Source organism: Protopterus annectens, chromosome 12.part0 (assembly GCF_019279795.1).
Source record: "Protopterus annectens isolate FY-2018-M chromosome 12.part0, PAN1.0, whole genome shotgun sequence".
NCBI classification, from domain to species: domain Eukaryota; kingdom Metazoa; phylum Chordata; order Ceratodontiformes; family Protopteridae; genus Protopterus; species Protopterus annectens.
This window is the reverse complement of record NC_056746.1, coordinates 1,363,094,730-1,363,114,553: the sequence shown is the minus strand read 5'-3', so window position 1 is coordinate 1,363,114,553 and position 19,824 is coordinate 1,363,094,730. Positions and strand designations below refer to the sequence as shown.

At 42.0% G+C, this 19,824-nt stretch overlaps 1 protein-coding gene across 1 annotated transcript in view; it reads left to right on the top strand.

Annotated features, from left to right (window-relative positions):
- LOC122816288 (myb-like protein D) overlaps positions 1–19,228 on the top strand; it is a 41,359-nt gene extending 22,131 nt beyond the window's left edge. The window contains exon 2 of the mRNA XM_044089022.1: positions 17,079–19,228. Within this exon, the coding sequence (XP_043944957.1) occupies positions 17,079–19,228 (2,150 nt within the window). The remainder of the gene's footprint in view (positions 1–17,078) is intronic.
- Positions 19,229–19,824: the final 596 nt, after the last annotated feature.

Genomic DNA, 19,824 nt, shown 5'->3' with positions numbered 1-19,824 from the left:
TCAGTCAATCCCATACTGAAGTTAGTGACCCTTATGGCTTTACTTGAAGGGGAAAGAAAGGGGAAAGGGAAGGTCTAGTAATTTAATAGACCACAAAGGAAGACCTTTTGGCAAGATCCTCATAAACATTTTACAGTGGACATCAGTGGACACTGTCCTGCAAATACATTAAGCTCCAGTTTAAACAGCTTTATATAGAGAGGGCGAGATAGGCAGAGAGAGATCATGAATCAAGAGCTGGACTTCGGGAGTGATTTTGGTGTCTTCCTAAAGAATTCGGCAGAGAGAGATCATGAATCAAGAGCTGGACTTCGGGAGTGATGTTGGTGTCTTCCTAAAGAATTCAAGGACTTATTTCCTTCGTTATTATACGTAACAAAATGAGGATGTTGTAAACGCCAGCTTAAGAAGGACAGGTAGGTAGAATTGGGGGGTACTGTCTTAGAGTGGGATAGAAATTGGGCTCAGCTTTGTGAAGACTAAGACCAGGTTCAAGGCAGATAGGTAACCATGAAGACAGTTATGGGTGTGGAACAGGCCCCTAGGCCTAAACTGAGTTGCATAAAATGGCGCTTTGATACCTAACTATCTTATTACTGAATTGTCTTAATACAGTGGTGAAAGATGGCATGGTGGGGGGAGGGGGGTGTAAAGGTACAGAATAAAGATGGATAGGGGAGCATCACCCCTCCCACCCTGCACAACCTTACTCTTTTGTGCTAACTATAATCCTGCTAGCTGCCCCTAACTGCAACCCTTCGTATGGCATTCAAACACAATTCTTGTACAGCAGTGCACATTCACAACTCTGAAACCACCCCCTTTCCTAGCCCTCACTACAATACTAACCAGTAAACACTCACATACACACTCCTGCCCCAATTACTGAAACCTTCAGAATGTCCAAAGGTTTTGCTATTAACACACACGCAAACACACACACTGTGACTCAGTGTACATAACCTAGGCAAACCGAACCTTCATTGTTCAATAAACTCAGCGTTCAATAAACAGCACTGTCAATATAGAAAAAAAAAAGAAATCACTTCTTTGTTGGTATAAGCAGCAGTCAAAGTGGACTCTTCATATACACATGTAAGTGTGTGTGTGTGTATATATATATATATATATATATATATATATATATATATATATATATATATATATATACACACACACACATATAATATATATATATATATATATATATATATATATATATATATATATATATATATATATATATATATATAGATCCTCATCAGTTGAGTGAGTTTTCAGAAACTGGAAATTCATATCTGCGAGATGTTATGATCTAATTTCCAAAAACTCGAAGCTTTTGAATGGAGATCGTGGTACACTGAGGATCAGGAAATTTTTCCTCAGGGTAGTGCGATCTCGGAGTTGGTGTATATAATTTGCAGGGGGGTACAGAGGAGCAAAACATAAACAAGATCTTTGTGTTTTTTTTTTAATGTTCGGGTTTTTTGGAAATTTGATGATATCGTCTTGTTGGTATGAATGTCGAGTTTCTGAAAACTCAATCAACTGACCTAGATCTACTTTATATACACACATATATATATATATATATATATATATATATATATATATATATATATATATATATATATATATATACACACACACACACATATACATATACACACACACACACATATATATATATATATATATATATATATATATATATATCTATGGGTCTACTTTTCTTTATCAAAATTACATTATTTTGGAAAAGAACAGTACGACCCCACTTCCATGAAAGTGCACTTCAACCAGAGTGCACTTTCGCAAAAGCCGATTCATCGAAGCACGGTACAGTGGGTATAAGGAACTGTATCATTTTCCCCCACTGTAGTGCGATCTCGGAGTTAGTATATTTAAGTAGCGGGGGTGTGGGGGTGCAGCTTGCCCCCCTGCAAAACTGTGTTTTGAATGTTTATTTTGCTGATTTAGCCGATTCGGTGAATCAGCTTTCACGAAAGTGCACTTTCATTGAAGTGCACTTTCGCAGAAGTGGGGTCATACTTTCCTTTTTCAAAATAATGGACATATATCCAGTTAGACTAGCCCGGTCAACAAATGTAAAAATAAAAAAATAAAATAAAAATAAAATGTAATTTTGATAAAGAAAGTAGACCCATATAAAAAAAACACACACACACACACATACACACACGCACACAAATAAATTCACTGTTCTATTGTGTAGGTCCTCTGAAAAAGAAATGAAATTATAGTTCACTTGGTTTTCAACAAACAAATGAAATGATACCTTGGTTATCTTCTGCATGAAGTTCAGTTTCAAACAGGCCCTACAGCAAAGCTGGCTTTTAGCAAACAAATCACAGCTATAAGCATGCCAGGTGATGTTCATCGTGTTTCACTGTTGCAGTCATTACAATTGGGTTATCCTGCTGGCAGGCTACCCGCAGTCGGCCTGAATTCCAAAGTCTAGGTCCGGCGTCGGTTGCTGTCGCCTCCTCCCTGATGTCAGTGCGCCAGGGGTATAAAAGATGCAGCCGACACCATTTTCTTCAGTCTTTCTTGCCGCGTGGTGTCCGAAGCAAAAGCAGTTCGCAAGTGCCGGTCAGCCGACTCCTGAGATTTTCAAGTTCGAATTTCAGATCCAAAGTCTTCATTAAAAGCTAAGTACCCCATTGAGGAAACTTTTTTCTTGCTCCAGACCGATGTCAGAAAAAGTTAATAATTGTATTTCTTGTGGGAAGCAAATACCTCATAAGGATTTCCATTCTTACTGCATTTCTTGCCTAGGCCCTGACCACGATGTTGCTAGTTGTCGGTTTTGTGCTAGATTTAACCAACGCACTATTAAGCGTCGGTATGGTTTTGCATTTCATTACTTTGGCAGAAGATTTAATTATATAATGCTGTCGGAACAGTCGACTACCGGAGTTTACAAAAAACACAAAGGAAAAGAAAAGGACAGGCATCCGAGGTCCAAAACCGACTATGAGGCTTCTTCTAGGCCAGTCGCCGGTTCTCAGTGAGGCGCTTTCGCAGCCCCTGACGACCGCTACTTTAGAGCCACAGGCTGATACCAACTCCCACGTGGAGTCAACCAGGCCTGCAGAAACTCAAGGTAGTGGACCTTCAGAAACCATTCCCTCAGATGGGTCCAGAGCCGCTGAGCAGGCATCGGCTTCTGAGGGCATTTTCAGGCCTACACAGTTATATGTTAAAACGACTTCAGCTTCAAAGGCAAAGACTAAAGCAGCTTTAAAGACGAAGAAACAAGTACAACAGCCCCATGGACAGGCCTCCATGCCTAAAAAACAGATGCTGAAAATGGCCGAAGACCTGATTACTTTGATCAGGGGTTCTCATCCCCCTCCTGACAAGAGGCCTAGGCAAGAGATAGAATATGAATCTTCAGATCAGGTTTCCATTTCATCTGATTACTCTTCTGATCAGGAATACTCTCTTCCTCCTTATGAGGATTCTGATGCTGAAGACTCTATCCCCTCAGCTTCTCCTCCTGAGGATTATTCTTTTGGGGAAACACTGCATACCATGAGGGAGCATTTCCACTGGGAGAGCCAAGATTATTCAGAATCTAAGAAAAGGCTCAGAGACTTTCTTTTACTGCCTCAGCACAGGCCCCTTGCTATTCCACCTGTGCTAGACATTGTAGATGAAGTATTTTCAGAGTCCAGTCTGACTCCTTACCTCCAGCTCCTGTTAAGCCAGACAGATACTACAGGGTTCCAGACTCCCACAAATTTCTTTTTAAAAAAACTGCTGCTGACCCAGAAATTTAACTCTCAGGGTCCCAAGGGGGTCAAGGCTTCCACTGCAAAAAACCCTACCCCCTCTGACAGAGATTCCAGGGCACTGGACAGATGGGGATAAAAGATTTACACTTCTGCTACCTTGGCTATAAGGGCTTTAAACTGTCAGTTTCATATGCTTAAATATCAGCAATACATTATGTCACTGCTTAAACAGAAAATGTTGACAAATTCTGAATGTGCAGAAAATAAAGAAATGCAGGATTTATTGCATGCAGCTGAACAAGTTGGAAAGCATACTTTACAATGTGGTTTTGATTCTTTGGAGGCCTCCTGCAGAGCCGCTGTTACGGGTTCTGTCATTAGGAGGCATGCTTGGTTAAAGGAACAGAATCTGCCTGATCATGTTAAAGCAAAATTATTAGATGTTCCATTTCAGCATGATACCTTGTTTGGTGTTAAAGCAGAAAAGGTGTTGAAGAAAATGGAGGACAAAGCCAAATCTATGGAAACAGCCAAGGATTTCTTACAGGTACAGCCACCAAGATTTAGCAGACACTGGCCTACAAAGAATTGGTCCTTTCCAGTGTCAGACAGGCCACAAAGAGGCAGATACAGACGCCCTAGAGGCAGATCCCAGCCCCAAGGCTCATACAGGTCTAAACAATGGGGTGCTTCTACCTCCAAAAGCAGAGAAGACAAGCCACAGCCATTCAGAAAGCAGTCCCAATGACTTCCCCCTGCCAGCGCCAAGCACTTATCTTCTGGCAGCTCCTTTAGGGGGAAAACTAGCACTTTTTTTCTCAAAACTGACACCTAATCACCCAGGACAAATGGGTATTGAACATAGTGTCGCAAGGTTACAGGTTCCACTTTCACACCCTGCCAAGGGCAAACGGTATGCCAGACCTGCCAAAAAATCAGTGGGCAGAGGCACAAAAGCAAGTTTCATCCCTCATGGACATGAGGGCCATTCAGCAAGTACCACAGCAAGAGCAGGGACAAGGATTTTATTCAAGACTTTTCTTGGTGCCCAGAAAGGACCAAGCCTGGAGGCCAGTACTGGACCTATCTATTCTAAACACATACCTGGATATTCTAAAATTCAAAATGTTGACTCTGCAGCAGCTTCTGCCCATGCTAGGCAAGAAGGCATGGCTTGTAACTTACCTAAAAGAGGCATACCTGCATGTCCCAATCAGACAATCATGCAGAAGATACCTCAGATTCATAGCTGGCTCAATGCACTACCAATTCTCTGTACTGCCCTTTGGCTTATCTACTGCGCCCAGGGTCTTCACAAAATGCCTGGCACCAGTAATTGCATTTTGCAGACAAAGAGGAATACAAATATATCCTTACTTGGACGACTGCCTTATTCAAGCAGAGAACAAGGACATACTACTACAGCATCTGGCGTTTGCAAAAAGATTATTAACATGCCTAGGGTATACAGTAAACGAAAAGAAATCAAAACTTGTACCCTCTCAAGAGATAATATTCCTGGGTGCAAGCTTAAATACAACTGCCCAGATGGCTTATCTCACACCAGACAAACAAAGGCAACTGACTACGTATTTCAAAATGTTGGCAACAAACACCCAGTTAACTTCAAGAAAAATTCTGCAGGCTTTGGGCTTCATGGCATCCTGCATTCTACTAATTCCATATGCAAGACTGCATATGAGGAAACTACAATGGTATCTAAAAAGTGTTTGGACTCAACATTGCCACAGCCTGGAAACAATAATTACACTCATTCCCTGCCTGCAACAGGAGTTTCGATGTTGGGCAAAGGCCTGTCACCACATCAAAGGGCAGCCATTCATCATACCCCCAGCCAGGCAGACATTGACAAAAGATTCATCAGATTATGCCTGGGGTGCCCACATGGCAGGAAGATGTATTCAGGGCTCATGGTCCACAATCCAAATGCATCTACATATCAATCAAAAAGAGATGCTAGTTGTTCAAAATGCCCTGACAGCCTTCAAGGATCTACTTCATCCAGGACAACTACTGATAAAGACGGACAATACTACAGTCATGTGGTACATAAACAAGCAGGGAGGCACACATTCCTGCCCCCTTTGCAGACTAGCCATGACCTTGTGGGACACAGCATTGACTTACCAAGTACATCTGCAAGCACAATTCCTGCCAGGAAAGGTAAATACTCTGGCAGACGAACTAAGCAGAAACCTCATGGATCCTCACGAGTGGAAATTGGATCCACAAGTCTTCAACATGATAACAAGGAATTGGGGATGCCCGGACATAGATCTATTTGCCTCCCCTCACAACTGCCAACTACTGAGATTCTGCACAAGGACTTATCACAAGCAAGCATGGAAAGTGGATGCTCTATCTTTCAGCTGGAAAAACTTAACAGTATATGCCTTTACTCCACTGCCTCTCCTCCCCAAGGTACTCCTAAAGGTCAGACAAGAGAAGCCAAAAATTATACTGATTGCCCCAGACTGGCCCCGCCAGCACTGGTACCCAATCCTAAGGAATTTGACTCAATGCCCAGCATGGACATCACCTCAAATTCCTCACTTACTGACCCAACAAAACAATCCGATCCTGCACAGCCAACTCAGGACCTTAAATCTGGCAGCATGGTGGATAATGTAGCTTTTCAAAACACACCTCTCTTTAAAGCAGTGATGGATGTTATCTTGGAGGCCCAGTACCAGAAAATCTTCTGCAGAAAAATGGAAGAGATTCTGTGCTTGGAACCAGGCACAAGGAATTGACATGATTGTCCCAAATATCCCTCAGATTTTGCAATACTTAACTGAGATGCTGGACAAAGGCCTATCCTTTTCATCAATTAAGATTCATGCCTCTGCCATTTCAGCTCTTTACAATACAGAGCCACCTATTTTTTCTCATCCTTTATTAAGGCAGTACCTCAGAGGAGCCAAAAACTTACAGCCTCCAAGGAGATCACCAATACCTGCATGGGACCTCAATTATGTCTTGGAAAAACTCTGTCTGCCTCCTTTTGAGCCAGCCGCTATAGCTGATATAAAATTTTTATCATGGAAAACAGCTCTGCCCCTATCAATAACCTCTGCAAGACGAGTCTCAGAGCTACAGGCACTCATGGCTGTGGAACCTTTTATCATTTTCCATCCAGATAGGGTTTCTCTAAGGACAAACCCCACATTTATGCCTAAGGTAGTGTCCAGTATGGCCCTCAACCAAACTATTCATTTGCCTACCTTTTATCCAAATCCACAGAATAAGGGTGAGAAACTTCTGCATTCTTTGGACATACACAGACAGCTGCACTTCTACTTGGACAGAACCAAAGCTTTCAGAATGACTGAGCAATTACTGGTAGCATATGCTGCAGGATCACAAGGAAAGGCTATCTCAAAGCAGACTATTTCAAAGTGGATAGGTCACTGCATTTGTTTATGCTATTCTCAACATGGCAAATCAGTGCCTAAGGGCATTAGGCCACATACGACCAGAGCAGCAGCCACTTCAGCAGCCTTCCTCAGAGGAGTGCCAACCAAAGACATTTTAGAGGTTGCAACCTGGAGTTCACTGCACACTTTTACAAAGCACTACCACTTACCACTCTACTCCAAATCCAGGGCAGACTTTGCCACTGCAGTACTGCAGGGCCTCATAGCCGCTCCTAATTCTATTTAGTTCCAGCCTCTCAACCTTAGCTTTGGGATTCAACCCAACTGTAATGACTGCAACAGTGAAACACAAAGAACATAGTACAGTTATGGACCTACCATAAATGTAGATGTTAGTGTATTCACTGTTGCAGTCCAGGTTACCCACCCACCACCCCTTATCTTTGCTGGACCTTATCTGTACTTCTCTATTCTATACAATCTATGTGGTTTATTTGCTTGTAGATGAAGGAAACTTGTTTCTTGGTGCATGCATGCTTTATTGAGCCTACCCTTTTGGGGGCACCTGACATCTAAGGCAAGAAAAACTGAAGAAAATGGCGTCTGCTGCATCTTTTATACCCTGGCGCACTGACATCAGGGAGGAGGCAACAGCAACCAATGCCAGACCTAGACTTTGGAATTCAGGCCGACTGCAGGTAGCTTGCCAGCAGGATAACCCAATTGTAATGACTGCAACAGTGAATACACTCGAACATCTACATTTATGGTAGGTACACAACTGTACTTTCTCCTCTTAATGCCAGGTGTTCTACTCTATGTAACTAAACAATGGAAGAAATCTTCACCCAAGTTTTAGGCCAAGGCCACATCCACAAGAAGCCCCAACTGGGCTTTTGGACTATGCAAGTCTTTGGTCTTCAAGTAACACCTGTACTATACCTCACACTGAACCTCTCATTAAGGAGCCCACTTCCTAATTTTCTGCTTGCAGCGTACCTGTTTTATATGTAAGAGAATTGATAATTAAGTTCTCATCAACTAACTAATACATTCATATACCTTTCTGCCATAGTGTTAGAAAGTTCTAGTCGCAATGCATATTTAAAGCTACATTCCACATATTCATACACAGGGTGTTATGACTACCACCTTCCCTGCAAAAAATAAACTGGTTTTGTACTCGTAATAGTGACCTGTAGGACCTTGATGACCCATCACCATTTCTATTAGCCAGTCCTGGTCTGTAGTCCCTGTGTACTGGAACAGTTGTAAGGAACAACCTTGTATTGCCATCTGGTTACTTGCTCAAGAATTGTAACAGGGTATGATCAGTATTCAGGTTGAAATGATTACCTAATAAATAATATTTTAAGGAATACAAAGCACATCTTACATCTAAACTCTGTTTCTCCTGCTGAATGTCTTTTTCCAGCATTGTGTAATTTTCTGCACACAGGGTGCTTCTCAAGTTAAATATCCAAACAGTACTGCCCCTACACCCACCTGTGATATGTCTATATCCTGGGACAGTACCCCACACCTGCTTGCAATGTCTTTGTATCCTGGGACAGTGCTGCCACCACATCTGCCTGTAATGTCTCTGTATCCTGGGACAGTACTGCCCCCAGACCTGCCTGTGATGTCTCTGTATCCTGGCACGATACTGCGCCCACACCTGCCTGCGATGCATCACTAATACTACTGTGGAACTCTGTATACATTTTAGCTCATCGAATGCTCTGTCTGACTCAGGAGACCATTGCACCTTAACACAAGTCTTTCCTTTGGTGATATCTGTATAAAGTAAGGTAGTAGTTGCAAAAGTATTACAAAATTTCTGTAATACCCAGCTAATCCTAGAATACTCTTCACATGTCTGTTAATGGAGAGTATTGGATAATTCTTTATGGCTTTTTTTCTAATTGTGGTCTTACACCTGTATCCTGGGACATTTAGCTCATCAGATACTTGGCTTCCATAGTGCTCAGTTTACTTATTTCAAGCCTCTCTGTCATATAGCCTCTAACACAGCCTGCACATTTGGTGAGAATCCTAGCCCTCTTAATGGACAATCACATTGTTGAGGTATGTAGCATATCATTCATGGGGTGTAGTACTTTATACACCAGTTTCTGAAAGGGGGCTGGAGATTTGTAGCTCTTTGTACTGAAGTGCACCTTCAATGATTTACCATTTCATCAAGTCCAGTAATTTAAAGGATTTGGCCTTTCCTAGGTTCTCTACAGTCTTTTCAGTTCTGGACATGCAATAACTATCAACCTTTGAAATGGTATTCAGTTTTCTAACATTGTTACAAAATATAGTACCTCCATCTGGTTTAGGAACCAGCACCTTTGGAATGTCCTATTCTCTTTGGACTTCATCATTTCCACTTTGAGCATCTTTTGAACACATTTTCTTTTCAATTATTTCTGTGACTCTTTTACTTTGGTAAGGTCTCAGTTTCACCTTTTTACAGATGTTATCCATCTGTTGTGTTATCACAGGATCATAGGAGGTTACTAGGCTAATGGCCCTGGGGCCCTTACAAGCCTAGCCAAGAGTTTATCCCCAAAAAAGAAACCTCAGTCAGCACCCTTTGTCCCTGTCAATGAGAGACAAAGATGGAACCCCTGGGACAAATTTATGGTTTCCCATCCACTCATTGAGACTGCTTTTGAAGAGTGCCAGGGAAGTACTCTGACATGTATGGAAGGCTATTCAAGAGACAGGGCAGCCTCTGGGAGACAAATCTGTCTCTCCAGCAGGTTTTGTTGGTATCACATGTTAGATTTAGGTCTATCAAGCGGATAATGCGCGAAGTGTTAGACTTGCGGATATGGAGCATCTCTAGTAGGCAGGGTCCAGTATTGCCTTGTAGGCGAGACACCGATCACCTGTGAGCAATCTGTACAATACTGAGTAGAACTATGGCGATTTAAGCCTGTCCGCATAGGACAGGTGTTGGAGGCCATGGATTCTCTTTGTGAGGCATTTCTGTGACCTTTCCAGTTGGTGTAGATGTTTGGAGAGGTACGTACCAAACAGGGCATTATACTCAATCATAAGTCTAATAAGGGAGGAGTATAGAGTGGTAATAACCTCCTTTTTTCTGGATGCAATCCATTTACTTATAAGATGAACCAAGTAAAAGGCTTTTCTGACCACAGCCGCCACATGATGGTCGAATGTGAGATTGTTGTCAACCTGAGTACCCAGGTCTCTCACCACAGGTTGTGTGCTTAGGAGGTTGCCATGGATGTGGTAATCAGTAGGGGCCGTGTTTTTGCCAAATGGTATGATAATACATTTTTTTGCATTTTACTTAATCTAAGACTTTGGCACCAATTATTTGTAGCTGTGAGACACTCTTGCAGTATGCTAATATCAACTGGGGAGTCAGTGACAGCACCCATCTTAGTCGTCCGCATACTTGGTCAGCCACAGGCCCTTTGGCTTTGCCTGGACCTCTGAGAAGTATATGCCAAACAGTAGGGGTCCCAGGACAGATCCCTAAGGAACACCACTAGTAATAGGTCTGCTGTCGGAGGTGGCAGCACCCATTTTGACCTTCTGGGTCCTATCTGTGAGCCAGTTGGCCACCCATCTGACTAGATAGGGATTAAGCAGACAACTATGTTCAGCAAGTTGTGTTAGCTTTGTGATGATGCCTGAGTGGGGGATTGTGTCAAAGGCCTTGGCCAGGTCAAGGTAAGCTGTATGTACTCACTTTCTCTCATCCAGGACCTTGGTGACAGTCTCAAAGAATTCAACTAGGTTCAATAGGCAAGATCTTCCCCTGACAAATCCGAATTGGGTGGGGTTGAGTGCTTGGAGATTGCTTATGTCCTTGTTTATGAGATCCATGACTTTACAGATCAGACTTGTCAAGTTGATGGGGCGATAGTTTTCTGGGTCAGTAGTGGCACCACCTTTGTGCAAAGGGATGACTATGGCAGTTCTCCTCTCTGCTGGAATGAAGCCTGTAGTTAGGTTGTGGATGAATAGGGTGCTCAATGGTGAAGCTAGTTTTTGCTGGAGATGGTGCAGAATACAGCCTGGGATACTATCAGATCCCATGGAAGCTATGTAATTTGCCTTGGATAGGGACTTTAACACTTGATCTACAGAGATGTGAGGTGTGGGTCAAGTATCTCGGATGTCAACTGGGCCTTTGGGGGGCGATAAGGAGGTGAAGTTTGCGCTGAACCTATCAGTCACCAGGTTGGCTAAGTCAGCAGGATCAGTGTAAGTGGTACCATTAAGTACTAATTCGGAAGAAACTTGGGCTTTGCCATGGAGGTTCCAAACATAAGTGAAGAAGGACTTCTGGTTTTCCTTTGTTTTTGGAGGTTAGTTTCAACTCATAATTGGCTTTGGAGGTTTTCAATAGTGGTCTAATTTGTTTGAGGCAGAGGAGGGAGTTTTTCTGATTTGGAATTTGTTCATTTTTACCCTTGGAGAACAGTTTCTTCCTTTTGTTGTAAAGCCTGTTAGGTTCATAGGTTCATAGATTAGTACTAAGCTAACTGCCCTTGTGAGCCATTTTAAGCCTAGCCAATTATCCCTTGTGAGACTCAAACCCTGCACCGTGTGTTTGTAAGGCAAACACCTTAACCATTAGGCCACCCTCCCAACCTGTAGATGTTGATAGTGGATGTCCACCAGACAGGTTTGTGTTCCCTTGAGGAGCAGATTTTAGTTCTGTTTGGTATGGCTGAGTCCATGCAGTTGTACCAATGCTTGTATACTGCACTGGTGTTCAGCATAGTTGTCTGCATCATGGGGGGGGGGGGGTAAAGCTGCTGATACCTTCCCTTAGGAGGTTGTATTCGGCTTTTGAGAAGTTTGTTTACCCTGGTTACAGCTGGGGAGTGGTTTGGTGGGATAGAATCTTCGAATCAGACAGACCGATGATCTGATCTCACCAGGGAAGAACATACTGTGGGAGTGGTGCAGCGGTCGCCCATGTTGGTGAGAACCAAGTCCAGTATGTTATCTCCCCTTATGAGGGATAAGACCAGCTGATTTAGTGTGTTAGAATTGATGAAGTCAAGGAATCATTGGGTGAGTGTATTAGTGCAGGAATAGTTCACCCAGTCTGTGGTAGGGTAGTTGAAGTCACCAAGGATCAGGGTGTTAGGGGGTACCTTGATGGAGTCAAGTAGGTCCAGGTAAGAGGTGTGGGTATCCTGAAACATGGAAGGGGGGTCTATAGCTGGCTATAACTTGGATGGGTGTCTTGCCAACTGTCAGTTCCACCTGGAGTAATTCCAGTGTGTCATGTTGATAAACCAGTCTGGAGGTGTGCCTGTCCTTAATGAAGACAGAGCCTCTACAACCCTTAGTCTTTCTGACCTCATTTTGGGGTCAGAAAGTGTGGAATGAGGTATAGCCTGGTAAAACAGGGGTGCTGTCTGCAGCCCTGAACCAAGTTTCCATGACTGCACAGACATCTGCATCTTCCAGTGTGAGGAGAGCCTCCAGTGAGTGCATTTTCAGATTAAGGCTCCTAGCATTGAGCAGCATGACCTTCAGTTTGCTTTTTGACAGATCTTTTATGTTGGAAGATTTGTCTTTGGGACATGGCATAAAAAAGGCACAATGGAGAGATGAGCTTTGGCCAAGTTACGGAACCCTAGGAGTGACAGGTGGAGGCCATCTCTGGCAAAGCATCATGGCCTACCATCCATGTCATCCAAGGCAGACAGATGCTGGATCCCCTTAGACACCAGAAACTAAGCCAATTGTTGAAGTCAAACATTTTTTGGTATTGTGGTATCATTCTTGGCAAAGGTAGGGTACTGCTTAGGGCTAGGGTCATACCTGCCTGGAGCACATACTCAGAGCTCAATCATGTTTCTCTTCATATAGTCCAAGGTGGTACATCTTAAGTCGTTCACACCAGCACGGCCAATGACAGAGTCATACTTGTACCTGTTGTGGAAAGACTTGAGTGAGTGTGTGATGTGGCGGATTCTAGTGCCTGACAAACAGCTGACCGTGACCTTCTCCTTGTTGAGCCTGGTGAGGAGGACAACGGTGTGTCTCACTATCAAGTCACTAGTGACTAGTATGTTTGGTTTATTGTTATGCCTTATGGGCTGCGTTGGTTTCCTGTTTTGCTTAATGGGCTGTGTTTGAGAGACACTGGTGTATTGACTACTATGTGTGATACGATTGGTGTTGTTTGTGGAATGTTTGTGAGTGTGTTTGGGTGTATCTGTTGTTTAGGTAAGTTTTTGTTGAGGACCCATAGTGTAGTTCTCCCAGCAATGTCTGAGAATACTCCTTTATTTCTTAATAAAATTGTGTTATTTCATGTTTTTGTACCATATTAACACCTGTAGTGAATTATAATTATATAGGCAAACATCCATTTACATGAAAAAAAACATATTAAAGTATTCCTAGTTACAATATACATCAGTCTTTTTTGAATAACGGTCATCAATTTAACATTACATAAATTGCTCAGTTGCTGCCTTCCCTTAAACTTCATTCCACCTCCAGGGTATTATTCTGTATGTATTGTTCCCACAATTTGTATGTAATTTGCTCCTATCCTTTTCCAACGATCACACTTCCAGCTCGTTTATCTCTGTTGATGTAGATTCCTTTCAACATCAGGTAGAGATCTGCTGCCCTCTACTGTATGGACTTAAGATTGCAAGCTAACCACTGAACTTTCCACCTACTTTTCATGGCTTCAGAAAATTAGTGTGATAGATCCTAGCTGTCTGACCTTGTAGTTCAGTATATTTACTCCTTCATTCATCTCAAATGGCCATTGCCATTTAGTCAGTAGTTTGTTTTCTATGGAAGGCACCTAATCTCCTGAGTTAAATTCTCTATGTTGAGCATTTTTATTATAAACGTGTTGCATCTTTTGAGCTTTCCGCAAGTTGCACAATACTGTGGGCCTAACTGGTTTTAGTTTGTCCTGCAAACTGATGCAGTGCTCTGTTACACTTTTAATTAGTGTCTTCTGCTCTTCACAAATTTTGCTTAGCAGTGTTGAGTAGCCCTCTAAGTTGCCTGCCATACAAAAGTTCAAATTGGTTAAACCCAGTTGAAATTTGTGGCATCTCTTACAGTGAAGGGTAGCTTGGGTAACAACTGGTCCAGTTCTCCACATCAGTGCCAGTAACTTTCCTTAACATAAATTTCAATGTTTTATTGACCTTGTCTACTAATTAACTTGTTTGCAGATGGTAAACTTACATCTTCAACTTTTTATCTGTAAAGCATTTGCATAATGGATGTGATACCCATAACACAAAGGAGCATCTTGGTCCAGAAGTACCCCTTTAAGGATACCCACTCTGGAAAGTAACACCAGTTTCTACCAATAGCCTTCTGGATAATAATAATTCTAGAAATTTTGTATGGTAGTACTATATGACTAGCATATAGTGATACCCTTTTGTAGATTTTGTAAGTGGCCCTACAGTGCTCTTAGCAATATGTTCACATGGCACCTGCCAAAGACTTTTAATTCCAGGACAGGGTGCAATTTCTGGTATTCATAACAAGAAGAACAGATATTTTCTTTTGTTTTCTTTAGCCTGGTCATTAAACTTAGGCTAGTAATCTTGCCTTATTTGTATCCCTCCCTTAATGACCTCCGAACACATGATTATGAACTGGCTTCATTAGCAATGTCTTGTAAAGTGCTGGCACTAATAGTGGATTTGTACTTATTTTCCTTTCAATAATTACTGTAAGAGTTCATCTTGTAACTCAAAACAGGGGTAAGAAGTGATAGGAAGATCCTGTTTCCTCTCCTCCTTCACCACCTTGATTATAGTCTCTCTTGGCGTAGTAAAAGAATCATCTTCCCACAGTGTGTTCTCAAAGTTTACATGGCATACCTGTCTGCTTTCTCAAGATTGCTTTCTTCATAAGCTTGTGTCATGAGGTGGAAAGTACAGCTTCCTGTCATAAGAGTATTGTTACTACAGCATTTTCTATGTTCTCCCCTACTAGGATAGTTGTAAACAAAACTTATATTCTGCTTAAATTATTCTGCCATCTGTACAAGCCTCTGCGATTTCTGTTTTACATTGTGTTGCTATCCCTTTATCTTAGTATGAGTGGGTGACACCACCCTCTCACGTTCTTTTCCTTCTCTAAGTTGCTGTCTGTCTAAAGAGTGTATCACAACAAAATGTATTTCAGTTTCACATTTTTCCTTGCTTACAGATGCTTGTTGCCGAGAGTTGACCTTTGATGTCCTCTAACAGAAATGGGTTCAGCACTCTGTGCCTTGTTACCTTCCTCATCAGTGGAGGGTTAAGTGTACCTTAAGCCCAAGCATAGCTGGCTTTAGGCACTAGCGAACCCTGTGGTCGCTGGGGGTCTCCAGCCACAGCAGGGTATCTTCTATTGATACTTTGTAATATGTCTGTTAAACCAACAGAAGTTACTACAACAATCTTGTGCACTTTATAAACCAGGTGGGTAATAGTAACTCTTTATTTATACCGCCTTTAAAATTTAAGGATATCTTTGATTATAGTAACAGTGTTTTATCAAGTAACAGGTTTCAGAATTCCATTAAATATTTTACAACTGACATGCTGCCACTGGCTTAATTAAACCTGATGCTGGACATTTTCTCCACTAAAACTAACATAGCCAGCTTGAGGTGCCTGCAATATCCATGGCTACAAGGGGGCCCTTATTCATCCTTGACTGTGTGGGGCCCCACTAAAGCTGTTCCTGGTTGAGGAAACATGAGGAAAAAATGTATTAATTTCCTGCTTACACTGTTTAACCTGAACAGGGCTGTGATGTGACCCTGTTTGGATATAGCTGACAGGGCTGTGATGTGACCCTGTTTGGATATAGCTGACAGAGCTGTGATATGACCCTGTTAGGATATAGCTGACAGGGCTGTGATGTGACCCTGTTAGGATATAGCTGACAGGGCTGTGAAGTGACCCTGTTAGGATATAGCTGACAGGGCTGTGATGTGACCCTCTTAGGATATAGCTGACAGGGCTGTGATGTGACCCTGTTAGGATATAGCTTACAGGGCTGTGATGTGACCCTGTTAGGATATAGCTGACAGGGCTGTGATGTGACCCTGTTAGGATATAGCTTACAGGGCTGTGATGTGACCCTGTTAGGATATAGCTGACAGGGCTGTGATGTGACCCTGTTAGGATATAGCTGACAGGACTGTGATGTGACCCTGTTAGGATATAGCTGACAGGGCTGTGATGTGACCCTGTTAGGATATAGCTTACAGGGCTGTGATGTGACCCTGTTAGGATATAGCTGACAGGACTGTGATGTGACCCTGTTAGGATATAGCTGACAGGGCTGTGATGTGACCCTGTTAGGATATAGCTTACAGGGCTGTGATGTGACCCTGTTAGGATATAGCTGACAGGACTGTGATGTGACCCTGTTAGGATATAGCTGACAGGGCTGTGATGTGACCCTGATAGGATATAGCTGACAGGACTGTGATGTGACCCTGTTAGGATATAGCTGATAATGAACATGAGCAAGGTAAGCACTAGAGAGCTCAGCAGCCCAGAGTGACTGATGTCAGTGCACTCCTTAGATTTTAAGAAGTGCTAATGCTTCAGATCTTCAGGGATGATTTTCTCTTTCAGGGAGTTTTATAAATACTGGCAGAACACCAGATACTGTAACTCTCAACTTCTTTGCTGAAGAATTCAGCACAATGCCAAAAATAATAGAATAAAGGCTCAGAAATCAGGAACATACTTTAAATGTTACTCTAATTGACTTAAAAAAGTTAACAGAATAACACATTTTGCATCAACCTGCATTTTTTGGAAAAACTCTGATGTCTGGCTTTATTAATTAGCTGTAATCCTGAATTATTTACCAGCAATCAAATTTATGAAGGACAGAGCAAAATTATGAGCAAAATCAGGGAAGTTCTGTGAAACCAGAGACAGTGACAGGTATGCATTACACCTCAATGAGGTAAATAATAGTGAAACCAGAGACAGTGACAGGTGTGCATTACACCTCAATGAGGTAAATAGTAGTGAAGCCAGAGACAGTGACAGATGTGCATTACACCTCAATGAGGTAAATAGTAGTGAAACCAGAGACAGTGACAGGTATGCATTGCACCTCAATGAGGTAAATAATAGTGAAACCAGAGACAGTGACAGGTATGCATTACACCTCAATGAGGTAAATAATAGTGAAACCAGAGACAGTGACAAGTGTGCATTACACCTCAATGAGGTAAATAGTAGTGAAAGCAGAGACTGTGACAGGTGTGCATTACACCTCAATGAGGTAAATAATAGTAAAACCAGAGACAGTGACAGGTATGCATTACACCTCAATGAGGTAAATAATAGTGAAACCAGAGACAGTGACAGGTGTGCATTACACCTCAATGAGGTAAATAATAGTGAAACCAGAGACAGTGACAGGTGTGCATTACACCTCAATGAGGTAAATAATAGTGAAACCAGAGACAGTGACAGGTGTGCATTACACCTCAATGAGGTAAATAATAGTGAAACCAGAGACAGTGACAGGTGTGCATTACACCTCAATGAGGTAAATAGTAGTGAAACCAGAGACAGTGACAGGTGTGCATTACACCTCAATGAGGTAAATAGTAGTGAAACCAGAGACAGTGACAGGTGTGCATTACACCTCAATGAGGTAAATAATAGTGAAACCAGAGACGGTGACAGGTGTGCATTACACCTCAATGAGGTAAATAGTAGTGAAACCAGAGACAGTGACAGGTATGCATTGCACCTCAATGAGGTAAATAATAGTGAAACCAGAGACAGTGACAGGTGTGCATTACACCTCAATGAGGTAAATAATAGTGAAACCAGAGACGGTGACAGGTGTGCATTACACCTCAATGAGGTAAATAATAGTGAAACCAGAGACAGTGACAGGTGTGCATTACACCTCAATGAGGTAAATAGTAGTGAAACCAGAGACAGTGACAGGTATGCATTGCACCTCAATGAGGTAAATAATAGTGAAACCAGAGACAGTGACAGGTATGCATTACACCTCAATGAGGTAAATAATAGTGAAACCAGAGACAGTGACAAGTGTGCATTACACCTCAATGAGGTAAATAATAGTGAAACCAGAGACAGTGACAGGTATACATTACACCTCAATGAGGTAAATAATAGTAAAACCAGAGACAGTGACAGGTATGCATTACACCTCAATGAGGTAAATAATAGTGAAACCAGAGACAATGACAGGTATGCATTACACCTCAATGAGGTAAATAATAGTGAAACCAGAGACAGTGACAGGTATGCATTACACCTCAATGAGGTAAATAATAGTGAAACCAGAGACAGTGACAGGTGTGCATTACACCTCAATGAGGTAAATAATAGTAAAACCAGAGACAGTGACAGGTATGGATTACAGCTCAATGAGGTAAATAATAGTGAAACCAGAGACAGTGACAGGTATACATTACACCTCAATGAGGTAAATAATAGTGAAACGAGAGACAGTGGCAGGTGTGCATTACACCTCAATGAGGTAAATAATAGTGAAACCAGAGACAGTGACAGGTGTGCATTACACCTCAATCAGGTAAATAATAGTGAAACCAGAGACAGTGACAGGTGTGCATTACACCTCAATGAGGTAAATAATAGTGAAACCAGAGACAGTGACAGGTGTGCATTACACCTCAATGAGGTAAATAATAGTGAAACCAGAGACAGTGACAGGTGTGCATTACACCTCAATGAGGTAAATAGTAGTGAAACCAGAGACAGTGACAGGTGTGCATTACACCTCAATGAGGTAAATAGTAGTGAAACCAGAGACAGTGACAGGTGTGCATTACACCTCAATGAGGTAAATAATAGTGAAACCAGAGACAGTGACATGTGTGCATTACACCTCAATGAGGTAAATAGTAGTGAAACCAGAGACAGTGACAGGTGTGCATTACACCTCAATGAGGTAAATAATAGTGAAACCAGAGACAGTGACAGGTGTGCATTACACCTCAATGAGGTAAATAATAGTGAAACCAGAGACGGTGACAGGTATGGATTATAGCTCAATGAGGTAAATAATACTGAATTAGCCCTGCTGCTGTTTGACAGCTGCTAAACAACAATCTGGTGTGGCAGTACCAGTATTGCATGATGTATTGCTGTTTGTTGAAATAAGTATAAAACTAGCATTGCTATAGCTTATTGTGTGTGTGTGTGTGTGTGTGTGTGTGTGTGTGTGTGTGTGTGTGTGTGTGTGTGTGTGTAAAAAATATAACTGAGTTTTTTTTGTGCACATACCCAATAGTGACAGGACACATGCATTACTTTTCTGCAATAGTGACAGGACACATACATTACTTTTCTGCAATAGTGACAGGACACATACATTATTTTTCTGAGTATCAGTAAAAAAAAATGCAGCTAAAAAGTAATTATATTTCAAACGTAAAGCATAAAATATATTGCAGACCATTCAGACACTTAGATTTTCTAGGAGTCTGGTGGCCCCCGCTTCCCAGACTATATAAATGGATATAGGGAGCTCCCTTAATCATCCATGACTGTGTGGAGCCCCACGAAAGCTTTTGCTAGATGGAAAAAAAATGCATTAATTTTCTCATTAACCAGAACAGGGCTGTGATATGACCCTGTTAGGAT